This window comes from Neltuma alba, unplaced genomic scaffold (assembly GCF_004799145.2).
Source record: "Neltuma alba isolate B1F8T4 unplaced genomic scaffold, ASM479914v2 tig00002522_pilon, whole genome shotgun sequence".
Classification (NCBI taxonomy): Eukaryota; Viridiplantae; Streptophyta; class Magnoliopsida; order Fabales; family Fabaceae; genus Neltuma; species Neltuma alba.
This window is the reverse complement of record NW_021632897.1, coordinates 9862-31842: the sequence shown is the minus strand read 5'-3', so window position 1 is coordinate 31842 and position 21981 is coordinate 9862. Positions and strand designations below refer to the sequence as shown.

Genomic DNA, 21981 nt, shown 5'->3' with positions numbered 1-21981 from the left:
ATTACCTTATTTTTGCTAGGCTCTTTCTTCTCTGCCGATGGGACATGGTTGACCTCCTCTTGCAAGACCTCAAATCTAGTACCCAGGGGTTTCGTCTGATCTCTCTCCTTGCCCCTTATGCTGCCACTTTCCTTGTTATGTTGCTTTCTCTCTGTTTCAGATCTTTGAGCATGCTGCCTGATTGGACATTTCACTTGCATCTAGTCCCCAAACTCCTCGTGATGCGTGATCCCCAGCGTGCTGATCAACGGTTGCTTCCTGGCATTTCCCGTAGCTTCATTTCCAGAATCCGACACTGGTGTGTTTTGGTTCGCCGAGGTGTTTTCTAGGTTTCCAGTCTGGTGATGCGAGCATTTTTCTTGAGTGTGGCCATATCTGCCACATTTGAAACAAATGGCATCTAATCCTTCATACTCAACAGTGAATATCTTCCTCCTCAAAACGAACCTGGACTGAAGTTTCTTATTTAAGTCAACTTCCACGCTTACTCTTGCAAATTTTCCTCGCTCCACCGCCACTCTGTTGTTGCTGCAATGAGCCAGAGTATTTGTATCGACTTTGAGAGCTCTTCCTATCAGGTTTCCCAGTTCCAACATACACGCTTCATCATAGACGTAAATGGGAAGAGTTGGAACTCTTACCCAGATCGCTACTTTCCTCACTCTGTTACAATAGGGATTAAAATTAGGACTCCACCACTGTATAGCGAGGTAATGTCCTTGAATAAACCATGGTCCCTCAAACAATAGTCTCCTTCTTAGTTCTTTGACTTCTGTCCGAAAGATGAAGTAGATATTTGGGAGGTCAATTATTTCGAAGTCTGACGATTTTAGGAGCCAAGAATTGGCTTTTAATGACAGTTTACTTTCCATTTCTTCCTTATTCAAAAAAAAAAAAAAATTTCCTTTTCTTTTACTGTGCGCAACTGCGCATTGACCAGAAAGTGATCTTCTTGGATGAATGATGAATCAGCATGCGAATTTATTTTATCATTCAAGATGATAGTTGATGGCCAAAAGTAAAAATGAAAAAAATATGATTTATAGTTTATTTGTGGTATTATATTTTTTTCACATAATCAAACTGTTAGTAAGTTAAAATTTCTTTGGACTGAATTATTAAGTCAAAATCTTAAAACAAATTGTAAGTGATAATGATTTTGTTATTTCCAAGTAATAATATTTTTATTACTAAGAGAATATAGTATAAATTTTATTTTTAATAAGATAATAAATATATAATTTCTAAATAAATTATTCTTGAAGAAAACCTGTTTTTTTTTTCCCGGGAAATCGGATCCCAGCACACCCTACTCCCTACACACAAAGAATTGCATTAGCAGCTTTGTCCGGGAAATTGCATTTGTCTGAGGTTAAAAGATTCGATTTTCATAGGCTGACCTTCTTGAGCTTCTCGTCGGCGGCTACCTTCCACCCATCTGTTGGGAGATCTATCTGCGCCGGTGAACATGTGTATAGCTTTAAGGTATGCCTTCCCTAAATATGTTCACTTTCTTCCATCTCTTATCCTTCTCTCATTCCCTTATTCTCTCAATCTTAAGTCCCAACCTTATTCCCAAACCCCATTTGCAAGTAACGTCGACGACGCCGTTGCTTCATTCAATCGGTTGATATGTATGCGTCCCCCAACTTCCCTATTCCAGATTACTAAGATTTTAGGATCACTTGCAAAGAGTAAACATTATCGAACTGTTATTTCACTTTCTGCACAAGCCGAGCTCAATGGATTCACGCATGATTTTTTTACATTGAGCATATTGATCAATTGTTACTGCCAGGTGGGTCAGTTGTATTCTGCTTTCTCAGTGTTGGGAAGGATTCTCAAGATGGGTTTTCAACCGAATATCATAAACTTGACTACACTGATTAAAGGACTCTGCATTGGTAAGAAGGTTGGGGAAGCAGTAGACTTTCAGGAGGAGTTATTGGCCAAAGGATTTCAGTTAAATGAAGTCAGTTATGGAACCTTAATCCATGGGTTATGTAAAGCAAAGAGACTAAGATCTGCCATTGAATTGCTCGAAAAGATGAAGGGGCTTGGAATTAAGCCTAATGTAGTAATGTATAACACAATCATTGATGGTTTTTGTAAGGAAGGGCAAACATGTGAGGCACGTGATTTGTGTTCTAAAATGACTGGTTGTGGAATTTTACCAAATAATATTACTTACAACTCACTTGCCCATGGTTTCTATAGTATGGGCCAATGGCGAGAAGCTACTCAATTGCTCCTTGAAATGGTATTGAAAGACATCAAACCCGATGTTTATACCTTTAGTATATTGGTTGATGCATTTGGTAAGGAGAGAAGGATCACAGAAGCTCAAGCATTGTTTGCTAGGGTGATGAAGTGTGGTGAGAGGCCTAATGTTGTAACTTATGGTGCTTTGATGGAGGGGTATTGTTTGATGAATAATGTCAACGAGTCAAAGAAAGTATTCAACAAAATGATCCAAAGTGGCTTGACACCTACTGTTGTGAGTTATAGTATTTTGATTAATGGACTCTGCAAGGCTAGTATGGTGGATGAAGCTTTGGATCTCTTTAAAGAAATGCATCAGAAAAACTTGGTCCCCAATGTTGTAACTTATAATACCCTTATTGATGGCTTATGCAAATCAGGAAGAATGTCATGTGTGCAAGATCTTGTACATGAGATGTATGCCAGTGGTCAAACCCCTAATATAATCACATATAATACCTTGTTGGATGCATTTTGCAAAAGCCAAAATCTCGACATGGGGATTCTATTAATTAAGCAAACTATTGACCAAGGTATTTGGCCTTGCAAGTACACATATAGTATACTTGTTGATGGTTTGTGCAAAGGTGGTAGACTAGATACTGCACGAGAGATTTTTCAATGCCTTTTGATCAAAGGCCATCATCTAGATGTTTGTGCATTTAACATTATGATCAACGGCCTTTGTAGAGAAGGGTTGCTTGATGAAGGTATGACCTTGCTTCAAAAAATGAAAGAGAATGGCTGCCTCCCTGATTTAATAACATATAGAACACTTGTTCGAGCCTTTTTGGAAAAAAGTGAGAATGATATGGTGGAGAAGCTTCTTCTTGAAATGATTGATAGTGGTCTTCTAAAGCAATAAAACTAGGTCAAACACTACTTGTGTATATATTGTACTCATTGAAATTTGTCTCTAATGGCGAGCAAATGCTTGCTTCTTTCCGACCCAAATTGTTAGATTATTTAATGGGCAGAAAGGAGTTGAAGAAATTTTGTTGAAGTTATAGGTTAAATATATTTGTTGACTTCGTGTATATGTTACCCTTGATTATTGTTATTATTATTATTTTTGGTCTTAACATGAACTTTTTTCCTTCTTCCTTCATGTTTCATTTCTAATTATTTATTATCTTTAAGGCATCACAGTTGTTGCTCATGAATTAGCATTTTTGCTTTTAAATTTTAGCTGAAATAAAGTTTTCTTGAATTAAATAATCTAAAATGATAATGACTTGCAGAATATTATGGACCACATGAAAGTTCTTTTATTTGTTTTCCAGCTAATAAGACAATGCCTGAATAAGCATAATTAAAGGTGTAAGAGTGTGCATTCCAAATGCTTGTTTCTTTTAGCTTACTACATAGTTTTTCTTTGGGTCTTCATTCAAATGTCCTTTAGGTTAACTATCATGAGTCTGAAATGCTTGAGCCCTTGAGTCTCCAATGTTATTGCTTGTACCTTTCTTATTTTTATAATCAACCACAGGAGGCTTATCAACTTGGGAATGTGAGTGTCAATACCATAATTTAGTTCTTTGATGCAATTTAAAATGTGCGCAGTGGCTTGATCAGAATTTTTGCCTAATTATTGGCAGATATCATGTTGTATTATTTTATGGTCTTCTATATATGCACTGCGTAAAATTTTCTGCCATTGATGAATTTCAGAGTTCCTTGGCATACTAACTATTGAAAAACTGGTTTTAGCACATAACTGTTTTCATGAGCATGCCAATGGAAACGTGTTATAAAAGTCACCTGCCAACCTTATTAGACAAGCTATTTTGCAAAATGTTTCTGACAAATATCATAAGTGAATGTATCAGAGGGATGACTGCTATCCTTGTTGCATAAACAAGATCTTGAATAGATGAGATTCTACATTAAAATTAGAAAAATGTTGACGCGGATTTATATGTCTGTTTTTTTTTTAGTACATAACTATTTTTACAAGATTTTAACTTTACTTGCTTTGGTTTTTAAGGGATAAAATTTCAAATTCATTCGACTTCAATATGAAACTTATCCCTCACCTTCCAATCACGTGTGGGAAAGAATTGGGGGGAAAAAGTTGGGGGGAGAAAGAAACAAAAAGAATTCACAAGTTCAAACACATCACTGCTAGGTGTTCTTTTTACCCTTTATTATACATTCAAGTAAGGGATCAAGTTATTTCTTTTATTATCATAGCAACTTACATGCACTCAAAGTGATGAAGATGGCATTGTTGTATATTCATAATCTTTTATCATTTTTTGATGGAATTCATGCAACAATTCTTAAGTTTATGAAACGAGCATGTATCATCATGATTATTATTTATTTTGACAAGCAGTGCAAGGTAACTGCAGGATTCTTTTAGAGAAAACCATAATTGTGGCAGAAGGCAAGACACTGGCGAAGGGTGTTTTCTGGTTGTTAACATTTCCTTTTTCATGCATCTGCTTTATACACTCTTTATTTCGTGATATCAGTATAACAATTATTTGACTTCATATATGCTTTTATTCATCCCATAAATGTGTTCAGGATACAGATTTACTACAGATCTTATACAGCTTCTGGTTGTTATTTATATCGCATGTCCTTAAAGAAATGAAGCTGTAATCATGGATGCAGAATTTGAGTAATAAGAGTAGAACTAGTGTAATAAATGAGTGGTTTCTATGCAGCATCATTATAACTTTCAAGTCTTATGCAATTAAAATTAAAAGGATTGTGCGCAGTGCTCAATGAGTGGTAACTTATTCAATTTGGTACTTGTATGTACAGTTTAGATTATATACACGAACAAAGATTACATTGCCAAGAAATAGGAAATATTGATTGTTCAAACTTATCTGGGTATAGGAATCTGATATCTTTTAACCACTCACCACACTAGAAGGGTGAACAGTTAGGTACTCGTTGATTGGATGTTATCAAAAGTAACCTTAGTAGGAGCTTACAATTAGAGCTCCTAACAGGTTCCAATGTGAGGTGGATTGGCTGTGACGATATTGATGCTGTAAATTAAAGGGTTATATATACCTTTTTGGGTCAAACTGAAAGCAACAATATATATCCTTGGCTATTGATGATCATGACGGATACTAATTTGCTAAGTAAACAAATGTATTATTAATCTGCTGACTGATACCATGCATTCTTCCCAAAATTTGTCAGGTTTGATGATTAAAGTTGTTGGAATATTCCAGTTTGTTTAGTTTCCTTTAATCATGACTGCATGCGGCCTACTTTTCCTTTGTTTGCCATTAATTAGAATTGTCACTTCGGTTTTTGCAGATGTTAACAGGTCAATTTCCCTCATCGGAGCATAGAGATAAGTCACTTAAGAAGGTGGTAATTCTTTGATAGAGAAGCTAGCCAAGCTTCCGGCTCCATTTCCACTGCCGTTTTCACTCCTGCTATCTCTATCATTTGCAGTGCTAGGTCTAGTTTGAAAAACCAAAGACATTCATGCCAAGTTTTGTACAATTCGGGTAGATCGTTTTGTTCTGATCTCAAATTTGCTGCACAGATCTTCTCTTTATAAATTGGAGTCTTGCCAGCTATGATGAGCTATGTTACGATGTCAATATTTAAATGAGAAGTGAATCTGAGTCATGCACTATGATTCGAGAGATTATGAAGTGCATGCTAGTATACGTAATTCAGTGAGCCAGCTAGTTTACTGAACTCGCTGAACCATATGCAAACATAGACTTAGGAATAGGCCCAATGCTGCTGTGATACATACACCAAGATTCTTTATTCTTTCTAAAGTAGTGCCCATCATCTCTTACATGCACCAATCATGCCCTTCTTCAGATCAACTGGCAGAGAAGGGAAAGAAAGTAATCAATATATATATACTACTCCGTCTTTTATTATAAGATCTTTTTAGCTAAATTGTGCGGTTTAAGAAAAATGTTAAAATTAGTTAAAAACAATTAATATGTAGCAAACGTAATTTTTTTCCAAATATACCCTTATATAAAAATGGCGAGATGTGAGAGTAATAATGAAATAAATAAATAAAGAGAATGTATTAAATGCATTAAACTAGGGATAAAATAGGTAATAATATATTAAATGTTCAGACAAATCAAAAGGGATCTTATAAAAAAGGACAAATCTATTCAAAAAATCAAATCTTATAATAAGAGACAGAAGGAGTATATATTTTGGTGACCATTTTAGGAAAAAGATTGGGTTCACCCACGATCCAAGAGCAAAAGAACTAACCCTTGACTTCAACCCTATCCAGCGCCATAGCTTTGTTGGGATGGGGAGACATCCACGTACGAAATCACAAAAATGTTACGAGCTGAGGCCTCGGCTTTGAAGATACCTCCCCTAATGCCGCGACGTGCTCTAGAGTCGAACCTGCTTCCTTAGTGAGCATATCCAACTTTTTTGCCTGCTAAACCCATGGATGAGGAGTGATGATATGTTTGTTATGCTGCCTGATGTTTAGCTAGACAATGAAGAGGTGATTTGTTTCCTCAACTCTGTTCTCTCTTCTGTTTGCTTCTCTAGCACTTACCTTTTAGAAGCGGCTTGATGTAATCACATTGTTTCTGCATGGAGAAGGCTATGGGAAAGCTCGAAAGTGTACTGGGTGGTTTCCTTCATTCTTAGTTTTCATGGAAAACTTCTCATGCATGGAACCTTTCTTTTCCTTCTTTCTCAAGCCTCCAGTGTCAACACTTATTTGATTTGACTTATTTATTTTCATCTGAGATATGACCAGAAAAGCAGACTTTTAGGGTAATAGAATCTCAGCACCTAATGGAATATTTCCGAGGTCCCTTGCACATAGGGATACTTAGCCGAAATATTTAACCCAAGAGCTTCATCTAAATAAGATTTTATGGAATGTTTCTATCAGAATAAGATTTTATGGAATGTTTCTATCAGCTCTTCATGTTTCTGCTTGGTGTATCAGCTGACAATGTATTTCTCACTGCTCCTACAGCAAAATTGTTTGGCTGCAGGATCAGGCCGTTTTACTCTGGAGATTGTAATTTTATGCCACGATCTGCATTGCAGATTGCACTGTTCATGTGTAGCTTGTAATCTTGAATTGTTTAGGGAATTTAGAATTTTGAATCTATAAACCAACCCAGACTTTGACAAAGAGCCGTTCGGAGCCAATACATTAGGTATAATGACCTATAAAATTATATAAAATTTAAGTTTTGATGATGAAAAATATTAAAGAAGCTAACTTAATATGGAATAAAGTATTTTTAAGAGTTTTTACTGACAATATTCCACATTATTGTATATCATAGGAGAAATTGTTAACTATCTTATATTTAAAATTTCCTTTTGAAAAATTGATTTCAAGTTCCATACACTCATTCTTGCAAACAAGATTTAAACTTGAAGTTACTCAAAAATATATTTAAACTTTGTTGTTACTGTATTTTGGATTTAAATAAACACCCAATCCGTCCCTTACTGAGTGTGCCTCTATTTTTAACAAATTTTATATTATTTTTGTAATCTGTATTTAAATACATCGTGCATATTTCTGCGAATAAATCCAAATATTATTTGGCATCCACCCTCACCATGAGGGCCTAGATGCCCAGGTCTTCAACACCTTCGCCAATAGTCCAAATTGGATAGGACCATTTCTAGGACACATAGTCCCAAGTCCTAACAACTCCAAGGGCTCAAAAGCAACAGTACAAAGCCCCATAAATTACCGTGTCCCCTTCTGCTTTTTGTAATTTTGTTTCACTTTGCATATTTCCTAAATTAATACCCCTCCTCTTAATAAGTTTCAAATATCTAATTCACAGATAAAAAATAAATATTTAAAATTAGTTAAAAATAATAAATAGGTTAAAAATATAATTTTATGGTTAAATATGCAGTTATAATAAATAAAAAATAATAAAACTAACAAGTTGTTTGGTGAGGTGATAAGTAGCCTCACCCCATAAAGAAGAGAATACAAGTTTAAATTTTGAGAAGCGCACTTGTTGGGAAAGATAAAAAACGTTTGCGTTCCAAGCCTCGAAAGCAAATATCCTTAATCAAATGAAAAGAAAAAAAAAGATGAAAGATAATATATAAAGAACTGTGACAAGAAGGTATAGCAAAGGAGAGAAAATAAATAATTAAAAATAAAAATAAAAAATGCATCAAATATTTAGACAAAACGTAAATTGAAACTTATAAAATAAATTATACCCCTCTCCAAATTTAAAACTTATAAATAAGACTAGAGGAATAATTATTACCTCTAGTTCTAAAGATAAGATCAAAATTATAGTGCAAATCACACTACAAACAAAATTTTATATTTAAAAGAGGAGGTAGTAATCAAATTTGATGGTCATCTTACAAATCAAGTTGGAGTTAGTTAGCAATTAAAAATTTAATCCAGATGAATAATTTAATTGATTGTTGATAATTCATAACTTGTTCATTGCAAATAAAAAAAATTACCAAGAGTGATCTTAAAACAAGATTTAAAAACAAAAAAAATCATAAGATAACAAAATAGGTTTTTTAAAAAAAAAAAGAATTTAAAGAGCAGGAACTAACGGCGTAAAATTACAGGCAGACTTAAGCTCGTAATCTCTCCTTCACAAGGAAATATATATATGCCAATGGACTATAAGACACTTGGCAAAACAAGACAAGTTTCAGTGATACCGTCCCTCATAATAGGTTTTTGCATTTCAATATGCAAATGCTTCCAAGAGGCTAATTTGACAGTTGAGGCAGCTTCTCCTTGTAAAGGGAATCTTCCTTCATAAAGACAAAAAACTCCCATCTAACTTAACAAACTGGTAGTAATGGTTTGGCCAGAAAATTAAAAACAAAAACAAAACTACTGATAATGACATAAAAGTACTTTTCATTTTATTATTTAACTATTTCACCCCAAATGTTGGTTACAGTCAAAACTCAAAAGTAGCATTGTGGTTCTGTTTTAACCATTGCCATTGTTGTGTTGCTTTCACGAGATTCTATATCATAGAAGTCGAGACACATTCCATCATTTAAGGTTATCTTCTTTTGTTTTTTTTTTTTTGGCCTTATCGTTTAAGGTTATCTTCAGAATTTACATGTGTATATTCCTTCACATTTATTTATTTATTTTTTTAATATCCCTCAAGATGCATTTCATGTTGTGCTCCTAAATTATTGTTACAAATAATTTGAGCTGTAACAATGGTAATATCACTTACGATTATAAATCCTATTCTTTTTTTTAATGAAATAGCCAAGTACATTATATGGAAAAGTAAATATATTAATCACATATAAAATAGCAGTGTGGCACCACACAACATAACTAACCTACATAAAAATTTACAAGAGAGAAAGTAAATATTGCAAAAACTAACAATTACCAAATTAAATTCCTCAACAACAGCTGCAAACCCAGAGGAATGCTACAGATGCTAGCTGTAAAGAGAGCAAAGACCAGCATCAATTATTTTCCAAATGGTCTAAGCATCTAGAAAAAGTTTTTTAACCGTGAATTACGAAATACTCCTCCAATCCTTAATATATGACTTAATTGTTGAGTTGATTTTGATCCTAAATATAAAACTAATTTCTCATATTTATCAACTTTCTTAAATTACCCCATAGATACTCTTCAACATAATTAAGTAGAAGAGGGAAAGAGAATATTAAGGAAGATGATTATGGTGTTTTAGAAAAAACATGTCATATTTCTTCTAATTAACTAACTTTTTAATTTAATCAAATTAGTTAAATAAATCTTATATTAAGGACATGAAAAGTATAAGGTAAATATATAATGAAAGTTTTATCTCGACTTATATAAAAATACTCATATTAAGTAATTCCAAACAAGCACCACATACCATCAATACTTAAAACTAAAGTTGCAACTTTTTAAAGTAAAATAATCATTGATGTTCAAGTTATCACTGACTCTTAAAATCTAAATATAACTTTTCAAAAATAAAATACTAATTTTTTTGTAGAAATCAAATCATAATTTTAAAAATAATTTAATGATATATAAATAAGTATGAAAAAAATTTGACTCAATTTGTATAAAAATATTTTTTAAAATGTTTTTTAGTACACCATTTCATAATTAATTTGTTTATGTCAATGGGGGTGTGTGCGTGCATTGGGCTTAGTTTGGTTGAAACCAAACCATGCTTTGAAGAATAGCTTCTGGAGAATAGATTATGGGGAGAATAAATTTTGTGAAAATAGATTTTGTAAAAAAATGATTCTAAGAAGTAAGAGTGTTTGGATAGTTATTATCAGAAGCATTTTTTATATTACAAATTGCTAAAAAACACAAGTTAATATGATAATTACATAAAAGATAGATTTTATGATATATTTTAATTTAAAGGATTAAATTGTTAATAATATATTTTTTACTAACATGATTAATAATATAAGATAATATAATTAATGAATAATTAATATGTGTATATATATATTTATAAGATATAAGATTAATATGTTTATAAAAAATTAATTGAGAGATGTTAAAGTCATATTATTGTTGAGATTTACTCTGACAGGCACAATCATACTCTCCAATTTGAGCAAGAAGAAGAATAGATTCACTTTTCGTGAAACCATAGTTTCAAAACTATGGTTTTCGGCCCAAACCATGATTTCAGATTATGACATCAAAATAATACTATTTAGATGACATTCCACTCAAACCATAGTTTTGTTTCTCAAACTATGATTTTGGAAGTCACCCAGGCATACCCTTGACTCGCAGAAGAACATGTGGAACTGTGTGAGAAACAAAATTGAACCGTTGAATTGAAAAGTACTGATAGTGATAAGAGAGAAGGGAGGCTATTTGTTGGGGAGGCAGGAGGCGCATGTCCTGTGCCGAGTCTGCGGGACCCACCTTCATCTCTGCCATCCATTCCTTCCTCTAAACTCCAATGAATCCATTGCATCATCACGTATGATTTTTTTTTTGGTTTTATTTTAAAAAGTGACCCAGTCCCAGTATATTGGTACAATGATTAAAATGAGCAATAACAATGGTAAATAATGGGGTTCCCTACAATTTTTTTACAGCTATATTGATTATATTATTGATTGTTGGTAGTAGGTGAATACTGCGTTTAGTCATGATTTTATCAATTTTATTAATATATTTTTTTTAATTATATAGGTTTTTATTACAAATCATATCAAGAAAAAATTATATTGTTCATATTATGCTCCATATAATGTATGATCCCTGAGAAGATCTAAACATCTGCTTTTTTAATTACATATATTTTTAAGAATAAATTGATTTTTGGAGATTTTATTGATTGAATTACACTTAAAGAAAGATACATTACATATTATTGCTAGATCTTCCAATTTTATTGTCATGTTAATTAATTAACTCATAATCGATACTAAAATGCACACAGGGTGTGATAACATGATTACTATGATTATACTACCTTTGGTTTTTAATATAAGACCTTATTTGATTTTTATTTTGGTCTTAGATATAAGACTTCAATCCACTTTGTCTCTCATATTTATGTATTTTTTTTTCAAAATAGTCTTTGTAACAACAATAGTTTTAACAAATACACTTACTTAGTAAGAATATTTTAAGAAAGACAATACTCATTTATTACAAATAACTAGTTTAATTTCTTTTCTTAATATTCTCAAATTAATCAATTAGTTTTTATAATTAGAATAGGAGGTAATATTGAATTAAAATTGAAGGAACAAACACCTCACGACTTACTACATAATTTTTATACGAAAATTTAAAATTCAAAAGACAGATCAACGTATAACAGTTCATAATTTTTTTGGGGGAGTACGAGGTACGATCTGCTTTATTTTTTTAAGTATTTTCCACTGACAGTGTCCATAATTGATGGTTAAAAAAAATTAGTAGAACTTGCAAAAGAAAAAACATTGACTCAGACAGGCAAATAAAATAAAAAACATCTGTCAAGACAGGCAAATAAAATAAGAAAACATGATAACATTTTATTGTAACGAAGAAATCAAGAAATAGATTCCCTATTTGATTGGAAAAAAATAATACTACGTAATAAATAATGACAACTATATATGATCATGACAACAATTAATTAGGATGATTCCTTCAAATGAAATCTTGTCACTAAGTAACCATCCTTCTCAATTTCACATGCTGCCTTCATTTTATTACTCATGACATTAGGTATATTTTTGTTCCCATATAACCAAATCAATTAATTAATAATGTCATTTCAATTTTTGAACTAATTATTACTATAATTCATTATTTCTTCCTTGTTTGTTCTATGATATAGCCCTTGTTCTTTTACCAACCCTAGCTACTTTCTCCTATTTTATTTTGCAAACCACTCCTCACGGATTATGATGAAGTCAACAATGTGGTCGTATTATTTGGTAGCTTACTGTCTAAAAACAAGAAAATCAATATTTCATTGATATGAAATAGAGCACAAGTCAACATCTGGTTTATTTTCATAGACACAAATTATAAGTGAATTGTATTCAGTTTGTGCAAAGCTGATACATTTTATTTTAAGTAGGAGGACACTTATTTATTATTTTCATCTAGTTAAACATATAAATGTAATATTATTCTTATTTTCATATCATATCAAGTATAATTATTTGTTTTATTGATGTTCATTCTCTATTTTCCCCTCATTCTAGCTAGTAATAAATACATGAATATGTGTACATATCATAATATAATTAACATTAAGTTGTAGTATTCATAATATGCAGAGTATTGACATACTTAATTTTTTTTTAAAATTAGCAATTGCATTGAAAAAATATTCATGAGTGTCGATTAACAACACGGCCGATTATTATGTCTCCTAAGTACTACCTCCGATCCTAATTATAAGAGCCAGTTGACTAATTTAAAGAGATTAAGAAAATAAGTTGAGTTAGTTATTTGTCCTAAATAGATGTTATTTTTCCTAAAATATTTTTATTAATTAAGTGTATTGACTAGAACTATCATTGTTAGAAGGACTACTTTGAAAAAAAATGTATAAATATGAAAGACAAATTGATTGGGGTCTTATATTTAAGACTAAAATAAAAGTCAAACAGGATCTTATATTAAGAACCGGAGGCAGTATGTTATCAGAAGTTTAATTCTTGATCATTTTGTTAAGGAAGACGAAGCTCATTTATGTAATTTTTTTTACGCTGAAAAAATTAGTCTTTTGATAACAAAATGTCCATTTACAAGTTTGGATAACATTATATGTCTGTGATAGGTATATATGTATATATATAGTAGTATCTTTAGTCCAATTATAAAATCTTATTTATAAATTATAAATAAAATTTTATAATTAAGATAAATGATAGTATATGAGATGAACTGAGGATGCTGCACAAGTGATGATGGACAAAATCCTTGTGGAGTAAAGAAGACTTCATTTTTGCCAAAAACGAAAAAAGAGCTTAAATCTGAAATTTCCAGTTTTGCGGTACTCAGAATTTGGAGCAGGAAGTACTAAAGCGTTCCTTGCATGCTTTTAGAATTAAAAATCCCATCCAACGGTGAAAATCCCATGAGATCTGCTTCTACCCATTGTACGCTGTCCCACTTTCCACCCTCTTAGGTCCATTCGGCCTTTCAGGTTTCTGTTCTGTAACTCTCCACCCACGTCTCTGCAACTTTTGTCACTTCCTCTATCTCTCTCTCCCTCTCCCTCTCTGAGCTACAGAAGATGAACCACAAGACAGGAACAGAGCGTTACATGGAAGCAGAAAAAGTGGCATACTTGGTCTTCACAATAAGGATTTGAGAGAGAAAGAGAGAGAAGAGAGGGATTTCAAAATAGAATATACTATCTCTCTTTCAAAATCATAGCTTGTTGCTAAACTTACAAGAGAAAGAACAGTCTTCAGAGCAAGGCTCTGTGAGACTGTGAGAGATTTTCAAAAAAATACCAACTTCGTTTTCAAAATCATAGCTTGTTGCCCGAGTTAGACTTGGAAGAGGAAAGAAAAGAAACCCAAATCATCCAAGCAACACTGCAAAAATGGGTTTTTCTTTTTCACCACTTACTTTCCTCTTCTCTCTCCTAGTTTTTGCACTCTTGAACTCAAAATGGGTATGTGGGGATACAGAGCTAAGAGCACTTATGGATATCAAAGCTGCTTTGGACCCAAAAGGCCATTATCTATCTTCGTGGACTATTAATGGAAAACTATGTGGTGGTTCGTTCGAAGGAGTGGGTTGTAACGAGAAGGGTCAAGTGGCTAACATTTCGTTGCAGGGAAAAGGTCTCTCAGGGAAGCTCTCGCCTGCCATTGCAGAGCTCAAGCAACTTACAGGACTTTACTTGCATTATAACTCCTTGCAGGGAACTATTCCCAGAGAAATTGCCAACTTGACTAACCTAAGTGACATGTATTTGAATGTGAATAATCTGTCTGGCGAAATCCCTCCTGAGATAGGCAAAATGGAGAACCTGCAAGGTAAGTGGCTCTGTTTCTGTTAAAAAGATCTGAACTTGTTGTTTTGAAAGGTTGTTCCTGCGTGTTAAATTAAGAGCTCTTCACTTCTGGATTTTTCTAAACGATTTGAGCTTGGTTTGTTGTACATAATGCATCATACGCATGCAGGATCACACAGTTTAATTTCCTTTGTTGACTTCTGTTTCTTAAATTAGAATCTGGGTTTCTTTCCCGCAAAGGTACCTTTTTTCCTTTGAAAGCTTGATCCTGTGGGTTCCTTTAAGAACTCTCTTTAGTCTTTTTTTTTTTTTGGGTAAAAAAAAAAAAAACTCTCTTTAGCCTTGAGTTTCAATGAAAGATTAGAGTTAGGTTATGTGTATTTATTATACCACGGAGTCTCATTTCCTGTGTATTTATTATATCATAAGGACTTCAGAAAGCAGCATTGTCAACTTTCATGACTGTTAAGAGCCTGCTCTGTCGTTATTTGCTCTCACAATGCAAATTACTTACTGTTATTGTTATCTTTTCTCGTAAGACTGTCTTGTTGATGATCAAAAGTTAAAACTTGGCTTATGCTGAATTACTCAGATTCCACTTCTCAATTGTGATGCAGTTTTGCAGCTTTGCTATAATCAGTTGACAGGAAGCATACCAACACAACTTGGTTCACTGAAGAAGCTTGTAGTTCTTGCTCTGCAGTCAAATCAATTGGCTGGTGCCATCCCTGCAAGTTTAGGTGATTTGAGAATGCTAATGAGGCTCGACCTAAGCTCTAATCGCCTCTTTGGCTCCCTTCCCTCTACATTAGCCGATGCTCCTTCGCTTCAAGTTCTAGATGTTCGCAACAACACCCTCTCTGGAAACGTACCTCCTGGTAAGAATGACAACTCCTATTGAATCATTCTATTTGCTTATTGCTTTGGTTTGATTCATCATATCTTATTTTGTGTTCTTCTCTTTTCTTTGGTTTATCAAAGCTCTAAAGAGACTAGATGAAGGATTTTTGTATGAGTACAATCTGGGATTATGTGGAGTAGGGTTTTCATCCTTGAAAACCTGCAATGCTTCAGATCACAGTAATCCGGAGAGACCTGATAAACCATATGGAGCAAGTTTTGGTGGTACATCAGCCAAAGATATACCAGAAACTGCAAATGTCCCACTTCCTTGCAATGGAACTCATTGCCAAAATTCATCAAAACCTAAACAATCAGCATCTATCATTGTTGGCATAGTTGTGTTTGCAATTGCAGTGCCAACAATTGGTGTTCTAACTTTCACACAATATCGTAGGCGAAAACAAGAGCTTGGAAACTCAATTGATATCTCGGATAATAGTCTAATCATGAACCAAGCCAAGAGTGCATACCAGAAAAATGGATCTCCTTTGGCCAGCCTTGAGTACTCTAATGGGTGGGACCCTTTGGCTGAAAGCCGGAATTTCATGGGGGACACCCATGATGCGTTCCATAGTTTCAGGTTCAACTTGGAAGAGGTGGAGACTGCAACTCAGTATTTCTCAGACTTGAACTTGTTGAGAAAGAGTATCTTCAGCGCAACATATAAGGGAATGTTAAGAGATGGATCTGTTGTTGCCATTAAAAGAATCAGTAAAACAAGCTGCAAGAGTGATGACTCTGAGTTTTTGAAGGGACTACACGTTTTGACCTCACTGAGGAATGAGAATTTAGTGAGGTTGAGAGGATTTTGTTGCTCAAGGGGGCGAGGCGAGTGCTTCCTGGTCTATGATTTTGTTCATAATGGAAATCTTTCATGCTACCTCGATGTCAATGAAGGCGAAGGACGTGTCCTTGAATGGTCAACTAGAGTTTCTATTGTTAAAGGCATTGCTAAAGGTTAGCCCTTTGTCCTAACTTGATCAGAAAAGTTTACTTTCCACTACTAAACCCTTGACCTGTGCAGATTTTTGTACTAGGTTGTGAATTATATCTTAATTGCTTAATTCTCATGTACTTTTATTAGTTTGTCTATGTCAGCTGAACCTTGTTTTCTTAAACAGGAATAGCATATTTACATGCCTACAAACCAAACAAGCGGGCCCTTGTTCACCAAAACATCTCAGCTGAGAAAGTGCTCATCGATCAGCGATTCAACCCGATGCTTTCAGATTCTGGCCTTCACAATCTTCTTACTGATGACATTGTCTTCTCAGTACTGAAGGCTAGTGCAGCAAAGGGTTATCTAGCTCCAGAATACACAACAACTGGCAGATTCACAGAGAAAAGTGATGTGTATGCTTTTGGAGTACTTCTTTTTCAGATTCTCTCAGGGAAAAGGAAGATCACTAGCTCTATGCGCCTCGCTGCAGAATCCTCCAGACCTCAAGAACTCATTGACCCAAATCTCCATGGCAGATTCATTGAATATGAGGCTGCGAAGCTTGCAAAAATGGCCTTGCTTTGCTCCCATGAGTCTCCTTTTGAGAGGCCAATGATGGAAGCCATCGTTCTAGAACTTGAAAGTTTCAATATTTGTCCCTGAATTGAATGGCTCAGTGTAATTTAAACCATGTTACCTTCAAAATGTTAGATGTTCATGGGGGGTGCGACCTCTTGTAAGGCTTTAGCATCGCTTTGTGTCCTTAAGGACTGGATTTCCTGGGAATGGCTTGGACAGGCGCTGCTGTAATTTAGATTAGGGTTCTTATGTGAAATTTCTTTTCATTAGTTAGCTTTCGCTTTGTGGAATGCATTTTCTTCTCAAAATTGATTCCCTTGTTCTTTTCACTAATGTTGATCAAGAATAACGTTTGATGATTAACTTTGGACCTAGAAGACCTTGTTTAATTTGGAATTTGATCCCTTCATCCCTAGAACATGCCAAGCTTACGTAACATGACTCTTATTTAAGGTTAAGAACGTGAAGCTTCTATAAAGCCTATAATGATTCATTACAGCCATTGAGAATGATGACAAGGGCAGGTTAATTTGCAAGAACCTATTCAATTATCCTCAGTAAAAAAAACAACTAAGAATTAAACTTCATTATTATGTCTCATACCTAGCAAACCCAGTCTGGCTCCACTGTCACCGACCATTATTGGCAACACATAAGCTTTGACATGGCTGCTCAATATGACATGGGCATGAACATCACTCCCAAAAAGAAAAATGTCTGATCGCCTGTTTTGATCTCAAACACACTTTATTTGGATTAAGTTTTTTGCATTTAATAGGATTGATAAACATGAAATCCCTCACCAATATAAGCAAATATTACATTACTTATGTATACCTCACATATCATCTGATAATGTGCTATTAGACTGTGTCAGATTAAATTAGTAATTTAGAAAATCACTAAATCATGAAGCTATTAGCAAAAGTTAAGATATTTATAAGTTATAAATATTGTAATTTATTTTGTATTTCATATAAATTGTATGGGGTCCACTCTAATGATTAATAAAGAAGTAGCAGTGTATTTGTGGAAGAGGCAAGGTTAGAGTCTAGAGTGAGGGAGTAGAGTAGAAATGATGAATTGAGTAATCAAGTGAAAGGATGTGAAACAAAGAAAGTGAAAGAGGAGCAGGCATGCATATCTTTCATTCTCAGCCTCAATGATTCGTTATATGCCATTCCACCAAACTTTATTTCCATCAAAAAAGACATTTCAGATTTTTTTTAAAAAAAGCTGGCACTTCCTTCCTTTTTGTTTCTTTCTTCGTTTTTTTAACCTAACACAGGATATTTGTGTAATTATTTGGTTTCTATATACTTTTTTATGTTAAATATAAAAGTGATATAACTAATTTGAAGATATTAAAAATTGTTAACATAATTATTTGTAGAAAAAATGCATTAGGTTCCTTAAACCATCTATTTTAATCACTTGTATTGAAAACTTCTCGTTTGATATAAAATCCCTTCAATAGGTGAGATTAATATGAAGAATTTTGAAGAAAAATTATAAATTTAAAGGATAAAAAGTCTAACATTTAAAATTAACGTAAATTTATTTCCTAATTTTTATATTTATGGCATGAAAAAGTAGTTTGCATCAATTTTATCCCGCTGGCAGCTAAGTTATAACTTCCGTGAGAGCACAGTCAATTCAGTGCCTTGACACAATCATGCAATTCCCATGTTTGGTAACTACTGTACTTGCACGAGTTTTTGAAAAAGGTTGTGGGGTTAAGCAGATGTAGATTTTTTTACCATAGAAAACTGAAAATATGAACTAAAGCAACAAAATATTGATTTGAAAAGTATAAGGATGTTTTTTTGGGGGAAAAAAAGACTTGAAGTTGCTGTAAATTATAGAGATTAAATGATGAATTTTTTTAATTTATGTTTTCCTTTGCAATCCAACTCTAAATAGAAATTTTGGAGTTGGTTTTAAAGGACTATTTGATACAAAATAAGAATAAAAAAAAATGGGGATGAGAGCATAAACATGGGAATCTATCTTTTTAACAAGGTCCTTTTTTGTGCTGGCAAAAAAAAAAAAACCAAGGTCCTTTTTGGTTCTTCCCACATCATTGTTTTACAGTAGAAGGCTGCCGCTTTGTTTCCTTTTGTTTTTTCCGTTTAGCTTTAATCAAGTGAAGCCCAACGCCCAAGCCCAATAGGCCCATTAGAATTAAAATTAAAACTTTCATTTATATAAATTTGTGTATCTATGCATATACTCTTTCAATTTTAAATATAAAACTCATTTTATAATGTAATATATATATACACACTTGCAAATTTATGTATGCACTAAATAAATCCTGTCAGAAACTCCTTTTTTTATCTTTTTTCTTTTAAAAAACCTAATGACCCCAGTGGCCAGGTTCCATTTCTTAATCTTTTTGGATATATATAATTCAGATGAAAAAGAAAAAGAAAATCTTTCCGGGTAATAATTGTTTTTTCAAAAATTAAACAAACATTGTTCTTGTTTTCAGAGAAAATGTTTTTTATCTACATAGAAGAGATTTTATGCAATATTTATTCTTGGAGGATTTGTGCAAGTTTTTATATAAATATATATATATATATATATATATATATATCCCCGCGTGTGAGGAAAAAAAACCATGCTGTTGGTGTTATTTGAACAAAATTAAAGTAAGTTTTGGGATTGTGACTTAGGGCCTATTTGGGTGCTCCCAAAACTAGAGGTGGTAATGCGGGCTGGCGGTGCAGATACGGGCCAGCCCGCAGCAGTGCGGGCTAAAGTAGCCCGCACCTTGGCAAGCTAGCATTTTGCCAGCCCGAGCCCGCTTATATATTAGTTTTTTTAAAAAATAAAAACTATTATCATTAATATAGGTTGAGCTTAATTTGAAATGTTAAAATTAGGCTTCGAATCTTGAATTTGAGTAGTGAGTTATGATAAAATAAAGTGACGATTAATTTATAATTTAAGAATATATTTTTAAAAACTAATATATTTTTTTATAAATAATTAATTTAACTAATTTTTTTATTCAAAGTAATTTAGTTTTCTTATCCAAATTAATTAAGTAGATATTTTATGTATAAATGTATAAGTATCACATGTTTATTTAATTTTATAAAGGCTTTTATAGTGACACAACAAATAAATGAAAAATAAAAGATGGACGATGATCTTTGTATAACTACACACAGAATCACAAATATATAAAGCGTTTAATTACTTATGCAATCATATGAAAAAGGAAATGTTTAATTGTTCATGTGGAATTTGAGGGTCAAAATATTTTAACTATATTAGGAATTATATGAAAAATTTAAAAAAAAAAAACGGGCCAGCCCGCGGCGGAGCGGGCTCAAAACGGTGAGGGCTGGAATAGCCGCACCTTCCAGCCCGCACCTTGGCGGGCTGGCATATTGCCAACCCGAGTCCGCCTTTTTTGGTGGGCTGGGCCCGCTAGCTCTACCCAAAACCATGGTTTGAGAAGCAAAACTATGGTTTGAGTGGGATATCACCCAAACAGCATCAATTTTTTCAGAACTTTGGTTTGTTCTGAAACCTTGGTTTGATGTGGTAAAACCATGATTTGCCCAGAAGTGAAAATTTTTGCTTTTGGGGACTGAAATTTGAAGCATTAGAGGGGCCAACAGTATTTGACCGAAAACACCCCAATTATTTCACTCATTATTTCACCAGCTCGAAATTACCCACCGGTCACAAGCATACCCCAATTATTTCACCCATTGCCCAGCTCGAAATCACTCACCGACAGTTTTAGCTCCCCTGTTTGCCCTTCCTTCGTCGTCGTTACCCTGAATTATTTTATATAAGATAATATAATTATTTATTAATTATATTATCTTATATATTATTAATTATGTTAGTAAAAATTATTTTATTAACAGTTTTATTTCTTCAAATCAAAATATATTATAAAATCTATCCTTTATATAATTATCATATTAACTTATATCCTTTTTAGTAATTTGTACATGTAAAAAGTGCTTCTGGTAACAACTATCCAAACACTCTCACTTCTCAAAATCATTTTTTCACAAAATCTATTCTTTAGAAGCTATTCTCTACACCATGGTTTGGTTTCATCTAAACACCTCCTTAGATAAGTGGTGCTAATGTCCTAGTTCATGCGTTGTGATTGCCTTATAAAATAATTACTCCTCCAATCCTAAATGTAAGATCATTATACTCATGTGTATAAGAGTTTTATATTTAGAACTGGACGAGTATAACAACAATAATAATTCCCGAAAGACTTATAATTTACCGAAATTACTAATCACTAATGCCGCGATATTTGGCTGTAAACTTTTTTATACACGAAGCAAAACTTGTCCGTATAAAATACTACCATGTCACAGCACTTTCATTATATGTCAAGTTGACTTTTTTACATTTGCTAAAAATAACACTTAACAATAATATCTAACCTTGAATTTCACAAAAATTTTGGCCACAAATGTAACTTTTGATTAATTAATAATTTCAACTTTTTTTTTTTTTTGCGCCTTTCAACATTAGACTTTAGGTATTGAATAACGATACCAAGGTGGAAAATTAGTGTTTGATAGTTCCTATATTAATTTGGATTACAGCTTTCAATAAGCTCATTATTAGACTGTAACGTAAGAAAAGGGCTACATTAATCATAGCTAGAACTCAACTTAATTTGGATTAGTTGAACAACCTAATATGAGCTTAAAATCTGAGGTTATTATATGCTACCTCCAGTCCTTAATATAAAAGAATATTGACTAGTTTGAATAGATTAAGAAAATTAGTTAAATTAATTATTTGCAATAAATAGATATTATTTTTTCTAAAATATCCTTGCTAATCAGAATTATCATTTGATGA

The 21981-nt window shown here is 33.1% G+C and overlaps 2 protein-coding genes and 1 long non-coding RNA gene across 3 annotated transcripts; all 3 read left to right on the top strand.

The window, feature by feature from the left end:
- Positions 1-1338: 1338 nt before the first annotated feature.
- On the top strand, positions 1339-3591 carry LOC114731134 (pentatricopeptide repeat-containing protein At1g62670, mitochondrial-like). Its single transcript, XM_028918258.1, has 2 exons — positions 1339-1485; positions 1799-3591. Exon 2 carries the CDS (start codon positions 1847-1849, stop codon positions 3125-3127), a length of 1281 nt encoding a protein of 426 aa, XP_028774091.1. The 5' UTR covers positions 1339-1485; positions 1799-1846; the 3' UTR covers positions 3128-3591.
- Positions 3592-3601: 10 nt separating this feature from the next.
- Positions 3602-6029, top strand: LOC114731143 (uncharacterized). The gene is made up of 2 exons (XR_003738896.1): positions 3602-4679; positions 5551-6029. It is a non-coding gene; the product is annotated as an uncharacterized LOC114731143 (long non-coding RNA).
- A 7948-nt stretch (positions 6030-13977) lies between these two features.
- On the top strand, positions 13978-17361 carry LOC114731168 (probable leucine-rich repeat receptor-like protein kinase At1g35710). The gene is made up of 4 exons (XM_028918294.1): positions 13978-14718; positions 15314-15574; positions 15678-16556; positions 16721-17361. Exons 1-4 carry the CDS (start codon positions 14280-14282, stop codon positions 17200-17202), a joined length of 2061 nt encoding a protein of 686 aa, XP_028774127.1. The 5' UTR covers positions 13978-14279; the 3' UTR covers positions 17203-17361.
- The last annotated feature ends 4620 nt before the right edge of the window (positions 17362-21981 follow it).